At 34.6% G+C, this 21848-nt stretch overlaps 1 protein-coding gene across 3 annotated transcripts; it reads left to right on the top strand.

Annotated features, from left to right (window-relative positions):
* The first annotated feature begins 2669 nt into the window (after positions 1-2669).
* Positions 2670-21249, top strand: LOC120770491 (facilitated trehalose transporter Tret1-2 homolog). Of its 3 annotated transcripts, none has more exons than XM_040098008.1 (7): positions 2670-3139; positions 16566-16756; positions 16821-16956; positions 19436-19630; positions 19714-19862; positions 19957-20116; positions 20180-21249. In XM_040098008.1, the coding sequence occupies exons 2-7, from the start codon at positions 16625-16627 to the stop codon at positions 21067-21069; spliced, it is 1662 nt and encodes a 553-aa protein (XP_039953942.1). In that variant the 5' UTR covers positions 2670-3139; positions 16566-16624; the 3' UTR covers positions 21070-21249. The 3 variants fall into 3 exon arrangements, with proteins under 3 accessions (XP_039953942.1, XP_039953940.1, XP_039953941.1); XM_040098006.1 differs by having other exon boundaries at positions 16554-16756; XM_040098007.1 differs by lacking the exon at positions 2670-3139 and adding an exon at positions 12891-13134 and having other exon boundaries at positions 16554-16756.
* Positions 21250-21848: the final 599 nt, after the last annotated feature.

Here is a 21848-nt window from a genome sequence, read left to right as displayed (position 1 = left end):
TTAAATTTTCGTTATTTTTTATTTTGTTGCATAGTTTCACTAATTAATGTTTAACAACGGAAAGAAACGAACTAAAGTCATTAAAGAACGGAACAACAAAGACCCAGCTACAGTTGCAACGAAAATAAGAAAACCAAAATAAATACAACAAAACAAACATACAACAAAACCTGTTACCATACAGCAACATATAATCGAAATGAAGGAAAGCAAAAGTCGATGTTTTTCGCTATCGGCGGCGCAGGTAGTATGTGGAGCAGCGCGGTACGAACATTGGTCGCAGGGGCAGGTGGTTGCGTTTGTGGTTTTGTGTGGCGTTCAAACTAAATTTATAACATTCGAATCAACACACTGCCGCCACGAATCGGCGCACAGTATGACTTTTTTGATTCACATTCGTGAACATTTTTTGGGGGGCGGTAAAATAATTTTTCCAATAAATATTTATTGCAATTGATTTCTACAAGAACAAAATCTACTAAGTGTAACTGCTTTTTTTCGATGCTTGAGCTTTTCTCGTACAGCAAACGTTTTTTGATTTTACACAATTAATAAAAAATACAACTTCGGCGGCTTTTTCTTTCGAAAACTTCAAAAATTATCAAAAAAACATTTATATTTTTTTCCATTTGGAATTAATAACCAACTAACATACCAAATCGATGAAAATGTCTTCTTCCATTTGGTATTACTAATTTTTTAAAAATAACAATATTTGTAGAAATTAAAAACAATTTTCTTAAACCAATTCAATTAAAATTATTTTCTCAATCGCTTTAAAAAATTGTTTTCTTAACGCAATATTTTTTATTTAATGAAAAATCATACACAAAAAGAAAAACATTGAAACTTTTACTTGATCAAAAGTTAACCGTCTTGATCTTCCGCTGCGCAGCATCAAATGTGCTCACTTATATAATAGGAACTTCTATTTTTCTAATTGACAGGAAGTTTAGCTTAACCCAAATAAAATTTTAACTTGAAATACATATTCATAATTATTTGTATCGGCGTTAGTTCTAAACCAAGACACTTACTACTTCGGCATGCAAGCGTATAGGCGTCGAAGGGAACGCTCGTGCTTTGGCTGCTGCCAATGTCAAGTTCACTTGGCTAACGAACGACAACGAACGGTGCTACAAACCGACATCCGCGTACATATTTACTAAATAATGTCTAAATACTTACGTGCGATACTTGTTCGAATCGGTCAACACACACCCAGGCAGCGAAAAACTCAGAGCAGGCAGAATGTGTGGGGCGCTCGTTATGCCACCGATATTGCAAGTAGGTGTTTGCTTTGTGTCGAAGCAGTGACAAATTGTATTGCCGCTTTGCTGTTAATGTAAGCAATAACTGTTAAATTTCTGTATACATTTCAGTTAAAGTTGCTAGTGTTCCGCGTGTGAGACGAGGATTGCTGACGATGATTTGATTTCATTAAATTGCAATTTTTCTAACAAATGTTTGTGTATACTTACATACATACATACATATATTCACGTTGTATTAATTATTTGTATTGGGCTGTGAAACGAAACGTAAGTTTGACGCAATTTTCCAGCAATTGAGAATGCAGCGGAGCAGAGCTAAGCGCAGCAAAGTACAATGTAGTGGCGCGTCGGCTCGCGTGGCAACACGTTACTGATTACCGCGATATTAAGTGAATGGGAAATCGGACAGACTATTAGACGCAAAATTGCATAAATTACCAAGTTGCAATTTGTTTATTGGATGAACAATCCGGTACGCCAGCAATGCAGCGTCTTGTCTATTATATTTATGACTGTTAATGCACATACTTCAATACAAATGTGTTTTTATATTATTTAGCGTGCATAATACACGGTGAGAAACTTCATTGTAAATGATTAACATGACGCGCTGAGGCGATTAAACCCCGCTCGCCTGTCTGTTAATAACTCAGTTTTTAAGATATCGGTCTGAAAATTTTGAACACATCATTTTCTCCCTAAGAAGCTGCTCGGTTTCCGTTACCGCCGATATCGGAATACTATATGTATGTAGTTGTCATACAAATTGAACAATCGAAATTAAGCGTTTGTATGGAAAGCTTTTTCACTTAACGAGATATCGTTACAAAAGTTGTCATAGGGTATAAGTCTGACCTTCGAATTGATTGAACACATCTGATCACTATAGGACATAGCTGCAATACACACCGACCAATCAAAATCAAGTTCCTGTAAGGAATATTTTGTACTTATTTGTGGAGGTACCTTCGGTGCAACCGAATATTTTTTTTTGAAAAATGTTTGAGTAATTATTTTACCTATTTTAAGTTTGAAGCATTTTAATTTGCTTTGAAGCTCAAAATTTTCAAAGTGAGTCTTAAATTTTTGACTGTGTATGCGTCTGTATGTAATCGACCGGTGGAGTGACTTGTGGCTGGTGACTTGATTCGCAGCAATTGAACGGTCAACAAAGTGGCGTTTATGTCGCGTGAGTCCGGCTAATAAGAACCCGCAGCAAGTGCATACAAAAGTATGTGTATATTGTACTTATGTACATAAGTATGTCGCTATGTAGGGTGTCTCTGCAATTTGTTTCATTGTTCATCGTTCAATTGTTCGAATTGAATTTGTTCGCCGGTATTGGCTGACGATTCGATTTGCACTTTGGCTACAGCAATTCATAGGCGACTTGCCATTGTTCAAAAACGGCTCGAAGCACGCGGACGCTTAGCGGCAAATGCTAACAACGTTCATAATTATACTGACAGTATCAAGTTCCTGTAACATTGTATGTGTGTTAACACAAGTCCTTTAAGTTTGTTGCGTTCGGTGTGGGAAATATAATTAAGTGAATCTGAAGGATATTAATATCCTGCCACATCCGTTGGACTAGACAAGTGCCGCGAAGTAAGGACTTCTTGCCACTGAACTTGAACTGTACAATGACATTACATGAAAATATGTTCAAATAAAGGATATAAGGACATAAGTTATAATTAAATGTAAATTAAATATCTAACGCGGAAAGTTTTTAAAAGTAAAGTGTTTACACTAAGGTGATAGTCCAAAGAAATTCATGTGCTTTTTCATTCAAATGTGCATTTACTCGTAAACGGTTTTATTATACAACTACGATCCAGACCAGTTTAAAGGACCAAGTGAAGGTGAATATTGCTAGTTTTACTGAAAAGTTTTAGTTTTTGCAGTCATATACACTTAGATATTTGTATATCACGAACTGAAATATCAATAAAAAAATAAGTTTTTAATATTATAGTGTTGCTTATATCCTTATGAATAAAAAATGCTATTCCAAAGGGTTGCAAACAAAGTTTCATGATACTCATTAAACGGTATTTCTCAAAAAACTGAAAGGGATATGGCTTAGTAAGTGACGCTGAAGCAAGCAAAATTTGAAAAATGAGATTTCAAGAAGAAGAGATTTCAAAAAGGAGATTTTGTCATACTAGCCACCGATAAAAACACGATTTTCTTAACAAATCTTTCCAGCAGAAGTAGACTTCAAAATCTTGCCAAAGAACTGCAAATTAGATTCAATTATGCACATACATACATACAAATGTACATACTTAAGTATACGTTCAAACGTTAATTTATTTATTATCGCTGTAGGAATGCTGTTAACTCGAGTCTTGATTAAGAGTTTAAAAGCTAAACAAAACAAGCAGTTTGAACCACACATAGTCAAGACTCTACTTTTATAAAATGGAATTGGATTGAATATGAGAATAATTAGAAAGATTTTCAATTTCAATTAAACATTTTATTTTGTGACCTCTTATTAATTCTCACTGTGTGATTTTTCGTACTTAATGATCCGATCTCATCGTTGCTATTGAATAATTTTAAGTACCGTTTGATCTAATGCTAATTACCATATTCTCGCTTAATTCTGTCGAGCTAACTGCTATTTAGATATATCCGATATGAACTCAAATAAAGAAACGAAATTTAATATTTTAGATTATTTGAAGGAAAAGTCAACCAGAGTAATTCATTATAATTAATATAAATATTGACCAATATGAACTGGATAAAGTAAGGTGAAAAATTTAAAATTGCTATGTTGAGTATATTGAGGGTATTGAGGGCAAAAGAAGGTCCAACCTTATTACATTTTGTTATAACATTCAGCAATGCTTGAGCACGTTGACCGTTATACATATATTTGGGGTATACGGGTGTATGGTATGCAGTCGACCAAAAGTTTGGAAAACCTTATATTATGGAAGAAGTTGAACTGATTTTATCCATTTTTAGCACCAAGAGACATTATTTAGAAAGAGATATCCTCTCTTTTTGTCGCACAACCCATGTCAAAATCTAAAACTCTTGCTGTTTCCTTTTGGTACCCTGAACAGGATATATTGATATATTTCCTCGAAGTTTGTAACACCCAAAAGGCCGTGGAAGGCTGTATAAGGTTTATGCAAAATTAATCAGTCTGACAAGCCAAGCCGTTCGTCTGCATATACCGAAACTCCCTCAGTTTTCGAGATAGCGACCAAAAATTTTTCACACTGTTTATTTGGGACCAGCCGAGATCTGACCACTATAGCATATAGTTACCATACAAACTGAACGATCGGAATCAAGTCCTTGCAGGGAAAACCTTTCTAATTGACAGGGTATCTTCAAGAAAGTCGGTATAGATTTAAATGTTATTATATTACGGACGACTATAGCATATAGTTGACATACAAACTGTTCGCTCAAATTGAAGCCCATAGATAGAAAACTTTTTTATTTGTCAAGGTATCGTCACGAAATTTGACGTAGATTATTATCTGATATATATAATCCCCGAAAATATTGTTCAGATCGGACCAGGTCAACTGACCGATCAAAATGCAGATACATTTCTTTTTATACCCTTACTTTATACACTCATAGATGTATAGTTTTTTACGGGGCACACAACTTGTCATAATGCATCACAAAATCATAAAATTATAAATTTTACGCTTGTTTAAAAACATGTTGTTGGATTATCTACAAAAATGACATTACGCAATTACAATTCTCAACGATTGGTTATCGGTTCGTTATAACTTATAACTTTATGAGACTATATGAAGCCCCTGCATATGTATTTGTTTTATATTTTTTGCCTTAAACATTTAAATTGTTGTGCGTTTTAAGAATGCTCTTGAAACTTGAGTATCCTTAAAGTTGAAGAACTTGCGTTTAAATAACCTCTCGTTGATAGTAAATACAAAGTACATATTGTGGAGCATTATCAAGTACCATATGGCTTTCTTCGCACTATTCCACTAAAGTAACCGGCCATCAAACAATAACGAGAGCCGTAAAAAAAATATTAATGAGTCGAGTTCAGTTATAACATTTACCTTTTTCGTTGAAGACTGCCTACTGCAAAGTGTTTCAAAATGGCTTAGTTTCGTGCTTCGAATTGCCTTTTCTTATTTGCGTTGGAGAAAGGACTTAATTTTACTTTCATTACAACAAGTAACCATGATATCAAAGATAATAGGGGTATTCAGACCGAAGCCTGTTAATATGGTAATTCGTTAGTTGATACTTCGTTAAAAGGCTTAACTGCGAACATACTTTTTGTTCTACCTCTGTAGTATGATTTTTTCCGAAACAGCTGATTCAATGTTATTAAAGAGTAAAAATGCCTCAACAAGGTGCAAAATCAAAAATTGTCAGTCATTTAATTGAAAATTATGTGGAGCAGATCAAATTTATGACTGGTAAGCACTTTAAATTGATGTACAGAGGAGAAGGAGAACAGCTGATGTCATTTTACCGAGTAACGAAACAATTATCAAGCTTGCCAAATGGATAGTTCGTTACTCGGTAGAATGATAGTCTGTTAATTTTACAAAAACAAAATACATGTAAAAAACTACCGAATAACGACTAACGAATTAACAAGGCTGGTCTGAATACCCCTAATGATTGTATTTATTAAATCCGTTGCAAAAAACTAAATCTATGCAAAGAATAAGGTACATGCAATAGAAGTGTTGATTCAGTGTTTATTAAAACTCCAACTTATGACTTATAACCCTGAGACATTTCAACTCTAATACTTAACTTACTCGTTTAATAATGATGAGAGGCACTTTTTTTTAATATTTTGTTTTGAAGAAGTTTCTTTAGCACCTCTCTATACTCTCAGACAAAAGGTAAAATTAGATTATTACCACACCCACTCGCCATATGACAGCTATGTTGAAACACTTACTGAATAAATGCGCCACAAGCATTAAACTTTACAACCAAGATGGTGGAGAAGAGGTGTAAAAAGTTCAGGAACTACTTGACCAATTTGAACCAAATTTGGCGTGAGAGGTTACCCAGCCATTCCTATCACACACTATGAAAATCGTACAACAACTACGTCAATTTCCCATATAACACAACCTTATCTTACACAACCTTAAATAAGTCCTTTTAAGATATTTAATCTTACGCCCAAAAATTGTCTAAGTCGGACTATAAATTCTGATGGATCCATATACATAAGTATTTGAACTCCCGTGCATGTGGCTGATTTTATAACGATTTTATTAGCTTCTCCTGTATGTTTGGCGCTGAAAAAATTATCAAAATACCCCTAAAAAACATATTTTAGCACATTAAACTAATAAGTGAAAAACAAATTTAGTTTAAAACAAGAAAAAATTTAACTTCGGCTGCAACGAAGCTAATATACCCTTCACAGGCGCATTTCTTTTAGTAACTACATAAGTGTTCAGTTTATACGGAAGCTATATGCTATAGTAACCCGATCTGAAATTTTTTTTTCGCAGATTATATTATTACCTTAAGCAGTCATCCATGTCAAATTTCGTGAAGATACCATGTCAAATGCGAAATTTTTCCATACAAGAACTTGATTCCGATCGTTCAGTTTGTATGCAGGTATATGCTATAGTAAGCCGATCTGAACAATTTCTTCGGAGATTACATTGTTGCCTTAGAAAATAACATGTGCCAACTTTTGTGGAGATACATTGTCAAATGTGAAAGTTTTCCATACAAAAACTTGATTCCGATCGTTCAGTTTGTATGGCAGCTAGATGTTATATACAGATACATTTATATAAAATAACTTTTGCAAAATTTCAAAACGATATTTCAACACTTTGAGCCCCGCGTGTACCACCGGTGGACATTTATGTTTTGACGATTTGGGACAATGTGACCACCGGTGGTCACAAAAAAAAAAGAAAAAAAACAACAAAAATGCATTTGGTTTATCAAAAATAAATATGTATCACAAAGTCACCTCAATCGCAAAAAATCAATAAAACTAAGTAAACAAGCAATAAAACAAAAACAAACAAACCAACTTGTCAACTAAAGCACAACCCTTCGTCAGCATGCGGTCCACCGGTACAGGAAAAAAATGACCACGGGTGGGCACGTGGGGCTCAAGGTGTTAAAAACTGAGGGACTAGCTCGTATATATACAGACAGACAAACGGACATGGCTAAATCGATTCAGCTCAACATACTGATCATTTATATATGTACATACATACATATATGTATACTTTATAGGGCCTCCGACGCTTCCTTCTGGGTGCTTCAAACTTCGTGACAAACTTAATATACCCTGTTCAAAGTATTAAAAGCAAAGTACACTACAAATAGAGACATAATTACTGTATCACCTAACAACAATAATTGACGAAAAGTACTCTTATTACGCCATATTTGCGAGCATCGGGCAACACACGTGTTTCTCAGCGTATCTTTCGTTTTTTATTGTTGTCTGACAATATTAGTAATTATTTTTCACTTTTTTGTTTGAAGAAGTTTATTTTTAACTATATTTATTTTTAATTTGTGTTCTCTTTTATTCTAGAAATTATTGAATTAAAGAATAATGAATAATATTTTTATATGAAATTGCAAACTTCAGATACTCTCTTCAGACGAAAATATGAGATAATTTCGAAGTTACCTCATTACTTTTTACGTGCAAAACCTGACATTTTTGTTACACGAGAAAGCGATCAACGAAACAAAAAATAAATAACTTTTAACTAATTAGTCTAGCTTACATGGATACAAATATTCTAAACGTAATTATACGTACATACATATGTAAATATTTACATTATTTCCTACTTACGTGTTTATGACTACTTATAGATCAGTTCGGTTATGCAATTACATACAAAGTTGTAATCATGAAAAGAAGCAGCAGTTTAAGGTGACTAGCCATTAGTTGTATGTACATACTTATATATATGTAAGTAGTAGGATGTGCAATTTCAGACATTTTTATTCCTTTGTGGACACATAAAAATTGTTTATTTTATGTTGAAAAAAAAGTTACCTGAAAAATTTACCCATTAAATTTGATTTGATTTTTGAAAAACTTAGTAAACGGTTGGTCTTGTCGAAAAACTTTCCAAAGAAAAGTTGTAGGAACCTAAATTTTGGACAAAAAAGATATATCCAGTCCTGACATAAAAGACTATGTTTATAGAAAGTCATTGAAAGAGGATTTAAATGCAAAAACTTCATTGAAACCTTTATTTTTTACTCTTGCAACATGTTGCTACAGAGTATAATAATTTTGTTCACCAAACAGGATGATGAGACGAGTTGAAATCAGGGTGTTTGTCTGTCTGTCCGTACCTGCGTGTAAGCTGTAACTTGAGTAAAAATTGCGATATCTTGATGAAACTTGGTATGTGCGTTGCTTGGTAAAAAACATAAAGTTCATAGATGGGTGTAATTGGTTCACTGCCACGCCCATAAAACGCCATTAATACTATGTTCGGACCGATATAGAAAAAATTTTGAAAACACATTTGTATGTTTTGGAATCTAAGTCATTCGGACCGACAATGTGTGTTTTCGATGAGTTTTCACTGACAACTATCAATAGCACGATGACACAAAATGCAAAAATCTTATACCGAAATATGCAAGGCCAAGCGAGCACCCATTGCAGAATCTAGTGATACTTATATGATGGCACGAAAATAAACGTGGGTTTTGGTCTGACATATTTATAGAAATTACAAATAATTTGAGAGGAAAATGCTGCAATTTCTGCACCGTGCAAGGTTTTGCAAGAGCAACAGAATCCCCCTAATATGAGAATATCAAGCGACAGCTGTTTCTGTATATGGAATGTAAACAAATATCAAGTGACAACTTGGGGCCGGAAGAATATGTCTTCCAAAAACATCGATTAAACTAGAGCAGGCACCGATTATAATGAGTGGAATGTAAGTTTTCAAGTAGTTTTCAGCGAAAACTGTGTTTTCGTTTGACAAATTTTACATGGACGAAAACACAAGTTTTCGTTGTCGGTCCGAACATAGTATAACCGCAAACCTATAAAATGTCATAACAAAGCGCTAAATTAGGATACAAAACTCTAATTTGGCAGATGTCACACCTCTAATAAGTTTAATGTACATACTTATCTCCATAACCACTAAAGTTACAAAAACAAATTTTGCCTAGCACAAATACTATAAGAATTCAAATCGATCAATGACTAAATATGCCAGAGACATAAAATTTTACATCCGAGATGGTGTGGGAAAGTTTTATGGGAGCCGTTATAAAAATTGGACAATAAGCGTGGTACCACACACTTTACAGTGAAATGCTTTATCACGGGACCCGCCTGACCGATTTCGACTATACGTGGCATTTCTCTGACATTTTTATGTTATTCTTCTTTACTGGCGTAGACACCGATTATTCTTTTCGCAATGTGATGCTAATTAGAGATTCCACGAGTAGCCAGGTCCTCCTCCACCTGGTCTTTCGAACGAAGTGGCAGTCTTCCTCCTAGTGACGGGTACTCCGTCGAATACTTTCAGAGCTCAAATGTTTTCGCCCATTCGTACGCCGTTACCTAGCCAACCTAGCCGCTGTTTCTTAATTTGATGAACTATGTCAATGTCATCATAAGTATATGTATCTTAAACAGCTGATCGTTCTATCGAATGCGATATTCAATAGGCAAAGGACCATAAATCTTTCGTAGAACTTTTCTGTCGAAAACTCGTAACATCGACTAAGTGACTTTTTTTGTTTTTGTTCGTCGAGAGAAGACTTTACTTCTCAACTGCCTACCCAGTTAGATTTCGAGGCTGACATTGTTATTGCTGTTAATACTGGTTCCAAGATAGACGAAATTATCTACAACTTCGAAGTTATAACTGTCAATAGTGACGTGGGAGCCTAGTCGCGAGTGCGACGACTGTTTGTTTTATGACAGAAGATATTTCGTCTTGCACTCGTTCACTGCAAGACCCATTTGCTTCGCTTCCTTATCCATTCTGGAAAAGGCAGAACTAACGGCGCAGTTGTTGAGGCCAATGATATCAACAACATCGACATACGCCAGCAGTTGTACACTCTGATAGAAGATTCTACTTGCTCGATTAAGTTCTGCCACTCGAATTATTTTCTCCAGCAGCAGATTGAAGAAGTCGCACGATAGGCAATCGCCTTGTCTGAAACATCCTTTGATATCCAACGGCTCGGAGAGGTCCTTCCCGATCCTGACGGAGCTTTTGGTATGGTTCAACGTCAGTTTACACTGCCGTGTTAGTTTTGTGGGGATACCAAATTCAGACATTGTGGTATAAAGGCAGCTTCCTTTCGTGTTGTCAAAAGCAGCTTCGTGATCGATGAAGAGGTGGTGAGTGTCGATTCTCTTTTCATGAGCATTTTCCAAGATTTGGCGCATGCTGAATATCTATGGGCAGAGGAATCATTTCTCCATATTTCTTCAAAAATTAAGCCGGCCATAATGTGACAGTCAATGGGCAATGAATAACTTTCTCTTGACAGAATTAATGATATTGATTAGACGACCTCTTATTCAATTTATTGAAGGAAATTTTTGGTGAGCGCTTTATCTCGTATCGTGGGTCTGTGGTGTGGCTTGGAAAATCGTGCCACTTAACACCGCTAGACTATTTTTGTGTGGTTATGTGAAGTTGCAGACAAGCCCGAGACGTTTGACATCTTGGAAGAAAATATTTGGCGCGAAATTCCTGGGAAAATTGGGCCTCTTCGCTGGAATTTGTCGAGCCAACCATGCAAGTCACTTCCTGGATATCATTTATAAAAGATAATGACCAACCTTTGTCTTTATAATAAAGCTAAATAATTGGCCATACTATTAAAACTGTTCAAAATCACATGTTTAAAAAAATATGTACATATGTTCATACTTATGTCGATTGTCGTCTAACAGCATGGTTGATAAAGATGAGTAAGTAAGTGAGGGAGAGTTTTATAAAAAAATTGATTTAAGTACATATTGTCACCTAAAATGCAAAATAACGTATGTATGTATGATCAAAAAATTCGAAATTGAGTGTTTCATTGATTACGACCCACTACTTCAAATTACATAGATATACATACTTATGTAAGTACATTTCTACAATATTTTAAGGTTCTGCTATCAGATATTACACAGTTTTTGCCAATATTTAAATTTTGTTTCACTCATGTTCCATTTTATAACGTGTTTCATTCTTTCTCCTGTAAATTTCCGAAAATATTACGTTTTTTTGCACTTTAGGTGACGATATGTACATATGTATATATGTATGTAATATATCGTATGTATGTATTTATTTCAATTACATTTGTCTTTTAAGAAAAATGTATGTATGTATGAACGGAATTCATTTTTCTCATTAGAAAAATACATGCAAATGAAATTAGCCCTTTTTCAGGAGAAGTTTAAATTAATGACTGCAGTTGTGATATGCTTGTATGTAAGTATATACTTTTGTATGTACATATGTATGTCGTATGATCATAAAGAAAAAATAGTCAATTTTATTCAGCCTATACAGGGGTATATACATACTTATGTACTTATGTAAATATGAGCTTAGTGAATCTTTTCTTGGTACTACCATATATGATATGAAAAATGTAAAACACAATATTTTTGTTATTGGTTAAACACACTTACATACCTACATACTTACATTTTTACGAGTTTGTTTCTATTATGTAATAGGAGCTGTTATAAGTCATTTTCAAGCCACTCTGAGACGTCACGTAGTTTGCATGTTGCTCAAATTTCGGTTTGTTAAATAATATTGTATACATATGTATGTATGTATGTACGTGCATACATATATCTTTACCTATTACAGCACTTACCACCTTACTGTGTATAATATGAGGACAGGTATATTTTAAAATATTTTTAATGTATTCTTTAAATATTATTTTAAATCCAAAGTACATACATTTTCATTAGTAGGTATTTTTAACACGTTGGCTGCCAGAGTAACATCGGTGATTACGACAACAAATTACCTATAGGTGCCAATGTATCACCGATGATACACGCCAATGAACTTTTTTGCTTGACACCTGTTTACTCGCGATCGCCGGTAATACACTGGCAGTCAACGTGTTAAGATAAAAGATTTTTATAACAAAGCCTCCGTCGCCATACATAAAGTGTGTGCATAAACTATAATTGGGCTTATTATTGCCACTAGTTATAGTTATTCAAACTTCAGATTGACGATTAATAGTTTTAAAGTAATTTTTTGAAATTTAGAAAATATTTTTGTTAATTTATTAATGCATTTGCAAGATAAATATATATATTTTATATGAAACTAATATATATTCAAAATTCATAATCCACATTAGTCGAAAGAATTATAGTTATTTATTTTTTTGTTATCATTGATTTTGCTCTACCTAATAAAAATGCACTCAACTTAACTAAATCTTCCTATTTCGCTGTCCATGGCTTTACCACAAGTGCATATTATCAGGTAACGGTTTGTTGATACAGAAACAGCTGTTTCAATTAGCTGTAGCAATTCCAATCAAAACAAATGCAAAAGCAGCAAGAATAGAATTTCGTGTGCACTTCGCACTTCGTTTACGTCAGGAAAACCAAAGTCGTAACACATATTATTAGCCGGCTTGCATTCAGCAAATCATCAAACTTAAAAGTTTTTACTTCGGCTGACAAATAGAGTCTCCTTCGCGATATTCACTATTGAATAGCTACTTATTTGGCGAAGTAGAAATTTAGAAGTCCGTTTTACAATTGCGCATTCGACCATAAATTCATGTTCAGTGTGTTGGACTATTTTGAAGTTTCAAATTTTTTCACGTACTTATAACGGTAAAGAGACAAATTAATAAATCAATTAAATATAAAAAGTGGCGTCAATGTGTAACAAAGTTATAAAAATCATATAACACTCGGACATGTTTTTTAATAATTAACAATAATTATTAAAAAGAATTTATTCAATTACATACATATGTATGTAAGTATGTGTTAGTTAAAATACGTAAAAAGTGATAATTTGTTAAAATAATTATATGGTTTTCGCTGAGATATGACACTCGTAAATTAACAAATTCTACGAGAATTGTTTGCAAAGTGTAATGTCACATAATTGCACACATACATACATACATACGCATGTAAAAAATATGTACATACTTATATGCAAGCAAAGTAAACACGCCAAATAAAGCAGCAACAAAGATACTACATAGAAACTTATTAAAATCTCTAAGAAATCGCAAAAAACACAATTTGTTTATGTAAAGGTCATCAAATCCACACCGGAAAGTGCAGATTTTACAATTTTTTTAAAATGCTTGCATTTAATTATTGCATTTATAGTAAATACAAAGCCTGATCGTAAACTTTCATTGCATACAATATAAGTGGTCCACAACCATTTGGACGTTCTGCGTCTTCCCATTTAGCGAGAAAAGCTTCTATTTGCTTACAACTTTGTACAAACAATGCTTGTGATTTTATCACAGAAATACTTAAAACGGAACATAATAATTACAAGGACTACACGCTATCTGTAAAATAACACAGCATTTTCTTTTATTTGAGCTAAAAAAAGAAAATACAAATTGTGATCACTTTAAATAATAAATAATGGGTATGTCACCACTCTGTTGAAATTCAACTCATTCAAACTACCCGATCAATTTAAACAGCACTCGCGAAATAGTGATTGATATTGTGCAATTGTATCGTTCACTTGACACAACAAAAACCAAAATCGGTCTACAATCACGCCTACTTTCAATACAAAACTAAAATTAATGCATCAGCATACTTCACTTTGTAATAGATGTCTCAAGAATAAAGATACATATGTAATGCAGTAGAGTACTAAAAACGGTTCTGATTTATGGCCCAAAATGACATCTATTCATTCTTCCCCTAGCCCTCAAATTCATACTACAGGGTTCGACACTTGAAGTGTAACCGATTAAAAAATCCATAAATTCGGTTTGGAAAATTATTTTTATTTATTTTGAAATACAAAATGTGTGAAAATAATCATAAATTCAGGATAAATTCACTTTTGCTCGATATGACCACCTTTTGCCTTAACTATGGCCTTGAGACGGTTAAAAAACGAATCGCAAGCTGCCCGAATGTGACTTGCCGGTATTTTGGCCCACTCACGGACAATGGCTTTTTTCAGCATCTGGATACTGGTGTATTTTTTACTTCGGACCTTGCTCTCCAAAATGACACAGAGAGAATAATCCATTGAATTTGCATCTGGTGAATACGAGAGCCATTGTGTGGTCGTAATGAAGTTCGGAACGTTGTTTTTCAGCCATTCTTGGTTCACTTGCGCTTTGTGAGACGGTGCTGAGTCTTGTTGAAACGTCCATGGTTTGCGACCGAAATGGTTGTTTGCCCACGGCTTCAAAGCAGCTTCCAGAACACTTTCCAGATGATATGTTGCATTTACTTTGACGCCAGGCTCGATGAAAACAATTGGAGAGCGCCCATCTGCGGTGACAGCGGCCCAAACCATTATTTCTTTTTCAGCAAAAAGATACATACATTGTTTTTAGAAAAACACTCTTTTTTTATTAAGATAGCTTACATATAGACCGATATACGCGGTAAAAGATCAGCCGGAAACACGAAAAATTGTTATGGGGACTAAGGGTATTATTGATCTGATTCAGTCCAGATTTAACATACTCTCATATGATTATTAGAAAAGGAGACTCTCCGATAAAAGGTTCGCAGGAGGAACTGGGGTTTTAGTTCGATTTGGACAATGGTTTGTTTATCCTGTTACATCCATTGGTGATTGCTTTGTATACTAGATATTGAAAGAATCAGAACGAATTGAAATTATTAATTGTCATATGGGAAGTAGGTGTAGTAGTGGTTGTATGGTCCGATATCGCCCATTTTCGTACCTTAATATAATAATATTAGTATATCGAGCAAGGCTCGAGATAAGGATTTACACCTAATTGTGGGCGGTACCTCGCCTTTAAAGCCTTCTTCTATCATCTCGGGCTTAAAATTGTATGCCTCTGACGCATTTATTTATGGATTTATCGCAATTTTAATATTTTTTAACAAAACCGTTACGTATATGTGGAGTGGTCGGTCATATTATCCGATTTCATCTAATTTTACAACATATGTAGGTAGGGGTGCTTAAGCGATTTGTCCGGAGCAAATTTGGATATATACATACATACTTATTTGTCATACCGAATACTAATTTACATGAAGTACATTAAAAGACGTAACATCTAATAGTGGTTGAAGTCAAATCCAAGCAATTAATGTTTACAAAACGGCATTATTAAAAGTCTTACCATGAAATACATATAAAATAGATAAGATCGTTCAGGAAGTCTGTGTAAGTGGCTATGAAACGTGGTCGCCAGAGGGTCTAACCTTCATTTATAGCTCTACTTAGATTCATGGGACAAAGAGTTCAAATATTTTATATGTACATACATACATACTTATGTAAATTTGTGGTTTATTTGAAATTTCGTTTAAAAGATATTAACGGTTGAAATTTGACTATTTTTGGAAAAATTCTTTATTTCTTATTAATTTTATAACTCAATGAAAAAAAATTACTATGAATGATGAAACACATAGATTTGTAGGAAATTTACTGCTCTATAAAAATGGTCTACGATGATATTTCGATTAAGTTAAGCGTTTACGAGATATTCATCGTCAAACATCAATGCATATTAGGGTGGATCAAAAAAAAAATTTTTTTTTTCGTTTGGTACTCTGAAAAATAGGTTCCTAGACACCTCTGAGAAAGCCTTTCCAAAAATCTATTCATAATAATTTTTTTTCATTGAGTTATAAAATTAATAAGAAAAAAAGAATTTTTCCAAAAATAGTCAAATTTCAACCGTTAATATCTTTTTTAAACGGTTGGGTTTACGAAAAAAATCATAAGAGACCATATTTTAGAGCATTCAATTTCCTAGAAAACCTAATTAACAAAATATTTTTTCAAGTAGTTGGAAGCGAGATATAAATTTTTCTATCTGATAATAAGAAAAAATAGAAAACCGTTAGGCGGAGGACCTTCCCGTTACAATTAAAAACTCATATTTGGAGAGGCTTTCTTAGAGGTGTCTAGGAACCTATTTTTGCGAGTACCAATTGAAAAAAAAAAAAAATTTTTTTTTATTTCACCCTAATGTACATACATATATTACATACTTATATTACTTGAATTTACATTACGATTTATATGCTGATTTTATTAGATATCATTTCAGATAAACATTGCAGTTAATACGTAAATCAATCAAAGTAATATTAAAACGTCACACTCGAAATGACGAATCACTCTGAATTGGTGAAATTGCACAACGGTAGTTCAGCACAAAAAGTTTTAATTGTGAATGGACTCGATAAAATAAAGCCACCGAAACCGTTGGGCGAACGGAGAAAAGCAGTATTGCGTCAGGTAATTAAAAACTCAAGAATAATCAAATACATTGATAATTCGTACGAAAATAATATCGTTATAGGAGCTGATGGTACTTCTTGGCAATACGTGTGTGGTAGCATCGGGCATGTCCGTGGCTCTACCTTCTGTGTCGCTCGCTCAACTAACAGATCCCAATGATATTTACCATCTCAACACCGAGGAAAGTAGTTGGTTTGGTAAGTACATATGATGGGTAGTAATTAAATATTCGGAAATCAATAATGATACCTATGTACATATATGTTTTTTTTTGAGCGCAATCCAAAGGTGTTTCTGTATCGTTCGTTAATCTCGGCAATACAGTAACTCGTTGTATTTTGTACCATGAGCAAAAAGTAGTAAGACTTTGTTCATAATTTTAAAATGCTTAATTTATTCTTCAAAGTCTATGTGGTCCCCATCTAACTAACCGCTGTGCTGACGTTTTTTTTCAATCCACGAAATAGTGGTTAAATTCAATTTACATAGCGGAGGGTTAGCGGAGAATTCGGAATGCACCACACTTCGATAATCAAAGAAACCTGTCAACAAAACCTCGATTTTTGACCTGCTTTGACATGGTTCTTTCGGCTTCGGCTCAACTTTGCCACCATATTCGACCGATTAATCGTTTGTTTCCAGATCGCAAGCGTGGGTTCAGTCATCGCCAGTAATAAGACGTTTCATGACCTCCTGGTAGTCGGAAAGCATTGTGCCACGACGTTTATGCGAAATAATATTTCAATATGGGTTTCACTTATCCTTCTTATTTTCAATGATGCCAGTAAGATCTCTGACTGTAAATCGTCGATTCTCAAGCACCAAATCCTTTATTTTATTGACGTGCTGATCATCAATTGTTGTTTATTGCCATCCCGGACGTGGTTCGTCATCAACGCGTTCTCGATACTCTTTAAGTAGTTTATACCAATCAAATATACTTCTTCGCGACAAACAATTATCACCTTATCCAACTTTCTGGACGTTTAGGTACAAGAAATTTGATTCAGTGCACAAAATTTTATGCAACTTCTTTGTTGAAAAATTTCACTCATCGTAAGAATCGCCGAATGCACTTATCTATCTATGTATGTATGTACTTATGTACTTCAGAAAGACAAGCGTATTTAAACACTAATGATAAGTTTGACGTGACATTTCGGTTTGTATGGCAGCTATATGCTACAGTGAGCCGATCTGAACAATTTCTGCCCATATTACATTATTTCTATGAACAATAACTCATACCAAATTTCGTGAAGATATATCGTCAAATGAGAAAGTTTCCCATGCAAGCATTTGATTCCGATCATTCAGTTTATATGGCAGCTATATGCTATATTTAACCAATCTGAACATTTTCTTCGGAAACTACATAGTTGCCTTAGAAAATAATCTATACCAAATTTCGTGAAGATACCCCGTCAAATGCAAAAGTTTTCCATACCAGAACTAGATTCCGATCGTTCAGTTTGTATGGTAGCTATAGGCTATAGTTAACCGATCTGAACAATTTCTTCGAAGATTACATTGTTGCTTTAGAAAATAATCTATACCAAATTTTGTGAAGATGCATTGTTAAATGTGAAAGTTTTGCATACAAGAACTTGATTCCGATCGTTCAGTTTATATGGCAGCTATATGTTATAGTGGTCCGATATCGACAGTTCCGACAAATGAGCAGCTTCTTGAAGAGAAAATGAAGTTTGCAAATTTTCAAAACGATATCTTAAAAACTGAGGGACTAGTTCGTATATATACAGACGGACAGACAGACAGACGGACATGGCTAAATCGACTCAGCTCAACATACTGATCATTTATATTAGTATACTTTATAGGGTCTCCGACGCATCCTTTACTCTGTTCAGGGTATAAAAAAACGAAGTAAAAATACGAAAAACCGTAAACAGTTGAACTAATGGTCATATGTATGTTTACAAATACAAAAGATAAATAAAGAAATAAAGGATACATTGGTACGATCTGAACAATTTTAGAGATGCTTTGGACAATGATCCACATCAAATTTCATGAAGATGTCTTGTCAAATAAAATATCAGATTGTATAGAAAGTATATACTGTAGTGGTCCGATTATAACAATTTCTTTGGGGACTATACCGTTGACTTGGCAATAATTCATGCCAAATTACGTGATGATGTCTAATCAAATAAAGAAATTGTCCGGACAAGGACTTAATTCCAATCGTACATTTTGTATGGCAGCTACATATACTTATTATACTTATAGTGGTCCGACATCGGCGGTTCCGAGAAATGAGCAGCTTCTTTGGAAGAAAAGCACGAATGCAAATTTGAAGGACTAGTTTGGTTATATACAGATGGACGGATAGACAGACGGACATGGCTAAATCCGCTCAGCTCGTTTTGTTGATCATTTGTTTACACAATTTAAAGAGTCTTCAACGTTTCCTTTGAAGTGTTACAAACATCTTGGCAAACTTAATATACTCTATTCAAAGTTTACAAAAAATAACACGGAAATGATAAGGGAGAGTAACAGTATGTGTCCTGAAATTAAATTTGGCCAGTCGAACGAAAAAATAAAGGCTTAGGACTTATTTTTTCTCAAAATTCATAAAAGTGTCAAGTGTTGTTGTTACAAATTCATTTTAGTTCCTAACATTTAAGTTATCTTTCTCGGCAATTTCAGCTTCTATCAATAGTATGGCTTGTCCGCTGGGAGGCTTATTAGTAGGTTATCTCATGGATCGCATCGGTCGTAGAAATACGATGTTGTGCACGAATTTCGTCGGTATTATCGGATTATTGCTGCTTGTCACTGCCCCCCACCAAACCACACGTGATGCTATTTATATACAGTTACTCATTGGCAGATTTCTATGTGGTAAATTACTGAAAAGAAAAGTAAATAGACATTATGCAAACATCTAACAAATATTATTATCGTCAATGTAAATACATACGTAGGTCTTATGATTGGCTTATCACTGTCCCCAATTGGTTCGTATGCGGCGGAAATTAGTTTACCACGGATAAGGGGTCGTCTGATTATGGGTACATCGATAGCAATAGCCAGCGGTATATTGCTTATGTATTTGTTAGGTTATTTTATACGGGTGAGTATTGAGTACATACTCATAGTATGTATCTAGTTTGAATAATTAATAATAAATCGAATTAAAAGAGTACTGAAACATTTCTTCGTTACAGAACAACTTTAAATTAATCTCCATTATATCCGTCGTTTATCAATGCTTGGCGTTCTGCTGTTGCCTTCCCATGCCTGAATCCCCAAGTTGGCTGCTACAGAAGGGCTATGAGGAGCGGGCTCGCAAGTCGCTGAAGTATTTTCGGGGTCTCTCAAAAAATGGTTAGTTTCAAAATCATTACGTATATGTATGAAATATTCTGATTTAATTTCTTGCTAAAACAGATAATAACATTTACGAGGAATTCGAAACAGAATTGGCACTCATCAAGAAAAACTCAGACAGCAGTCGGACAGCCGCTGCCAATGAGTCGCTTTTACAGGCCATAAGAGCACCGGAGGTCTACAAACCACTGCTCATGATGATCGGCTTCTTTTTCTTTCAACAGTGCTCTGGAATTGTTGTTGTGATTGTATTTGCAGCACAAATCGCTACACGCGCTGGTGTCTCTGCCGATCCGCTGCTGGTGGCTGTGTTCGTTGGTGTTGCACGTATAATTACCACTTTTTTCATGGGCATGATTTTTGAAAAATGGGGACGTCGCCCAGCGGGTATAGTTTCAGCGACCGGAATGACGATTTGCATGACATTGCTTGCAGCTAACGGTTGGTGGCCAGTTATCGGCGAGCATGTCCCATTATTGTCCGTTTTTGCCATTGTGCTGCACATAATCTTCTCCACAATGGGTCTGCTAACCCTGCCATTCTTCATGATCTCAGAGGTTTTTCCACAACGTGTACGTGGCAGCGCCAATGGGTTCACACTGTGTGTTGGCCTTCTGTTCTCCTTTAGCGTAGTGAAGCTGTATCCCACCGCGGAAGCTTGGATAGGAACAGCCAATTGTTTCGCTTTTTTCGGTGCGATATCTCTATTGGGTGTGGCGTTCATTTATTTCATTGTGCCAGAGACGAAGGGCCGCACATTACTGGAGATTGAAAACTACTTCCGTACTGGACGGAAAGTGAGCAATGCAGAAGTTGCACGTCGGCAGTCACAAATAGCGATGGAGGAAGCTGCCGGAATATACCGTTCCGAACAGGAACTTAATGAAGTATTCTTGAAATTAAGTAAAGTAGACGAAGACGGCGAAAACAAACTAGACGCCAAAGAGTGATAGACTGTAGTAGTGAAAATCGGCAGGAAATAAGTATATTTGTCGAAACTTTTAAATATGAGTTTAAAATGCCATATCTTTTATAAGAATAACTGTACTTGAAGTAAATATATGTATTAATAATTAGACTGTGATGTAAAACTTAAGGTCTAAAAGTAAAAGGACTTTTTTTAAATCCAACATGATTTTGTGGATATTTTACTTTATACGAAAATCTATTTGAAAAAAGAACCAAATACGGAATACGAGGTTACATATATGTATATACATATAAATGTATGTACATGTATATACATAATAATATAAACGAAAATATAATTGTACCGGCTTTAACCGAATCCTTACTTTTCCACCAATCAAAATTTCCAAGTAGATTCCCTCAAACGTCAACGTCAAACCAGCGATGCAAACTATTAAGTTTCAAAACAACAAGGAAAACAGTAGTTCAGTGGTCACCATCGAAAAAAATGCTTAATTCGCATTATAGTTTTTTGTGAGACGTACATTTAAGGGGGAGCCTGCTTTAGAAGCTTCAAAAAATCGATTTTGATAGTGACACCGCCCACTTTTTGGTGAAATCCCATATTTCGGTACCCGACCAACCGATTTCGACAAAATTTAGTACGTGACATTATTTTCATATTCCTATGCATACTGTAAAAATGGACGAAATCGAACAACAACCACGCCTACTTCCCATATAGCACAGTTTTAAATTCCACTTGATTCTGTTAGTTTCTAGTACACAAATCAAGAAGTAATTAGTATAACGGGATAAA

Source organism: Bactrocera tryoni, chromosome 3, assembly GCF_016617805.1.
Source record: "Bactrocera tryoni isolate S06 chromosome 3, CSIRO_BtryS06_freeze2, whole genome shotgun sequence".
In the NCBI taxonomy this organism is placed as follows: Eukaryota; Metazoa; Arthropoda; class Insecta; order Diptera; family Tephritidae; genus Bactrocera; species Bactrocera tryoni.
The sequence above is the reverse complement of the archived record's forward strand: the minus strand, read 5'-3'. Positions and strand labels throughout refer to the sequence as shown.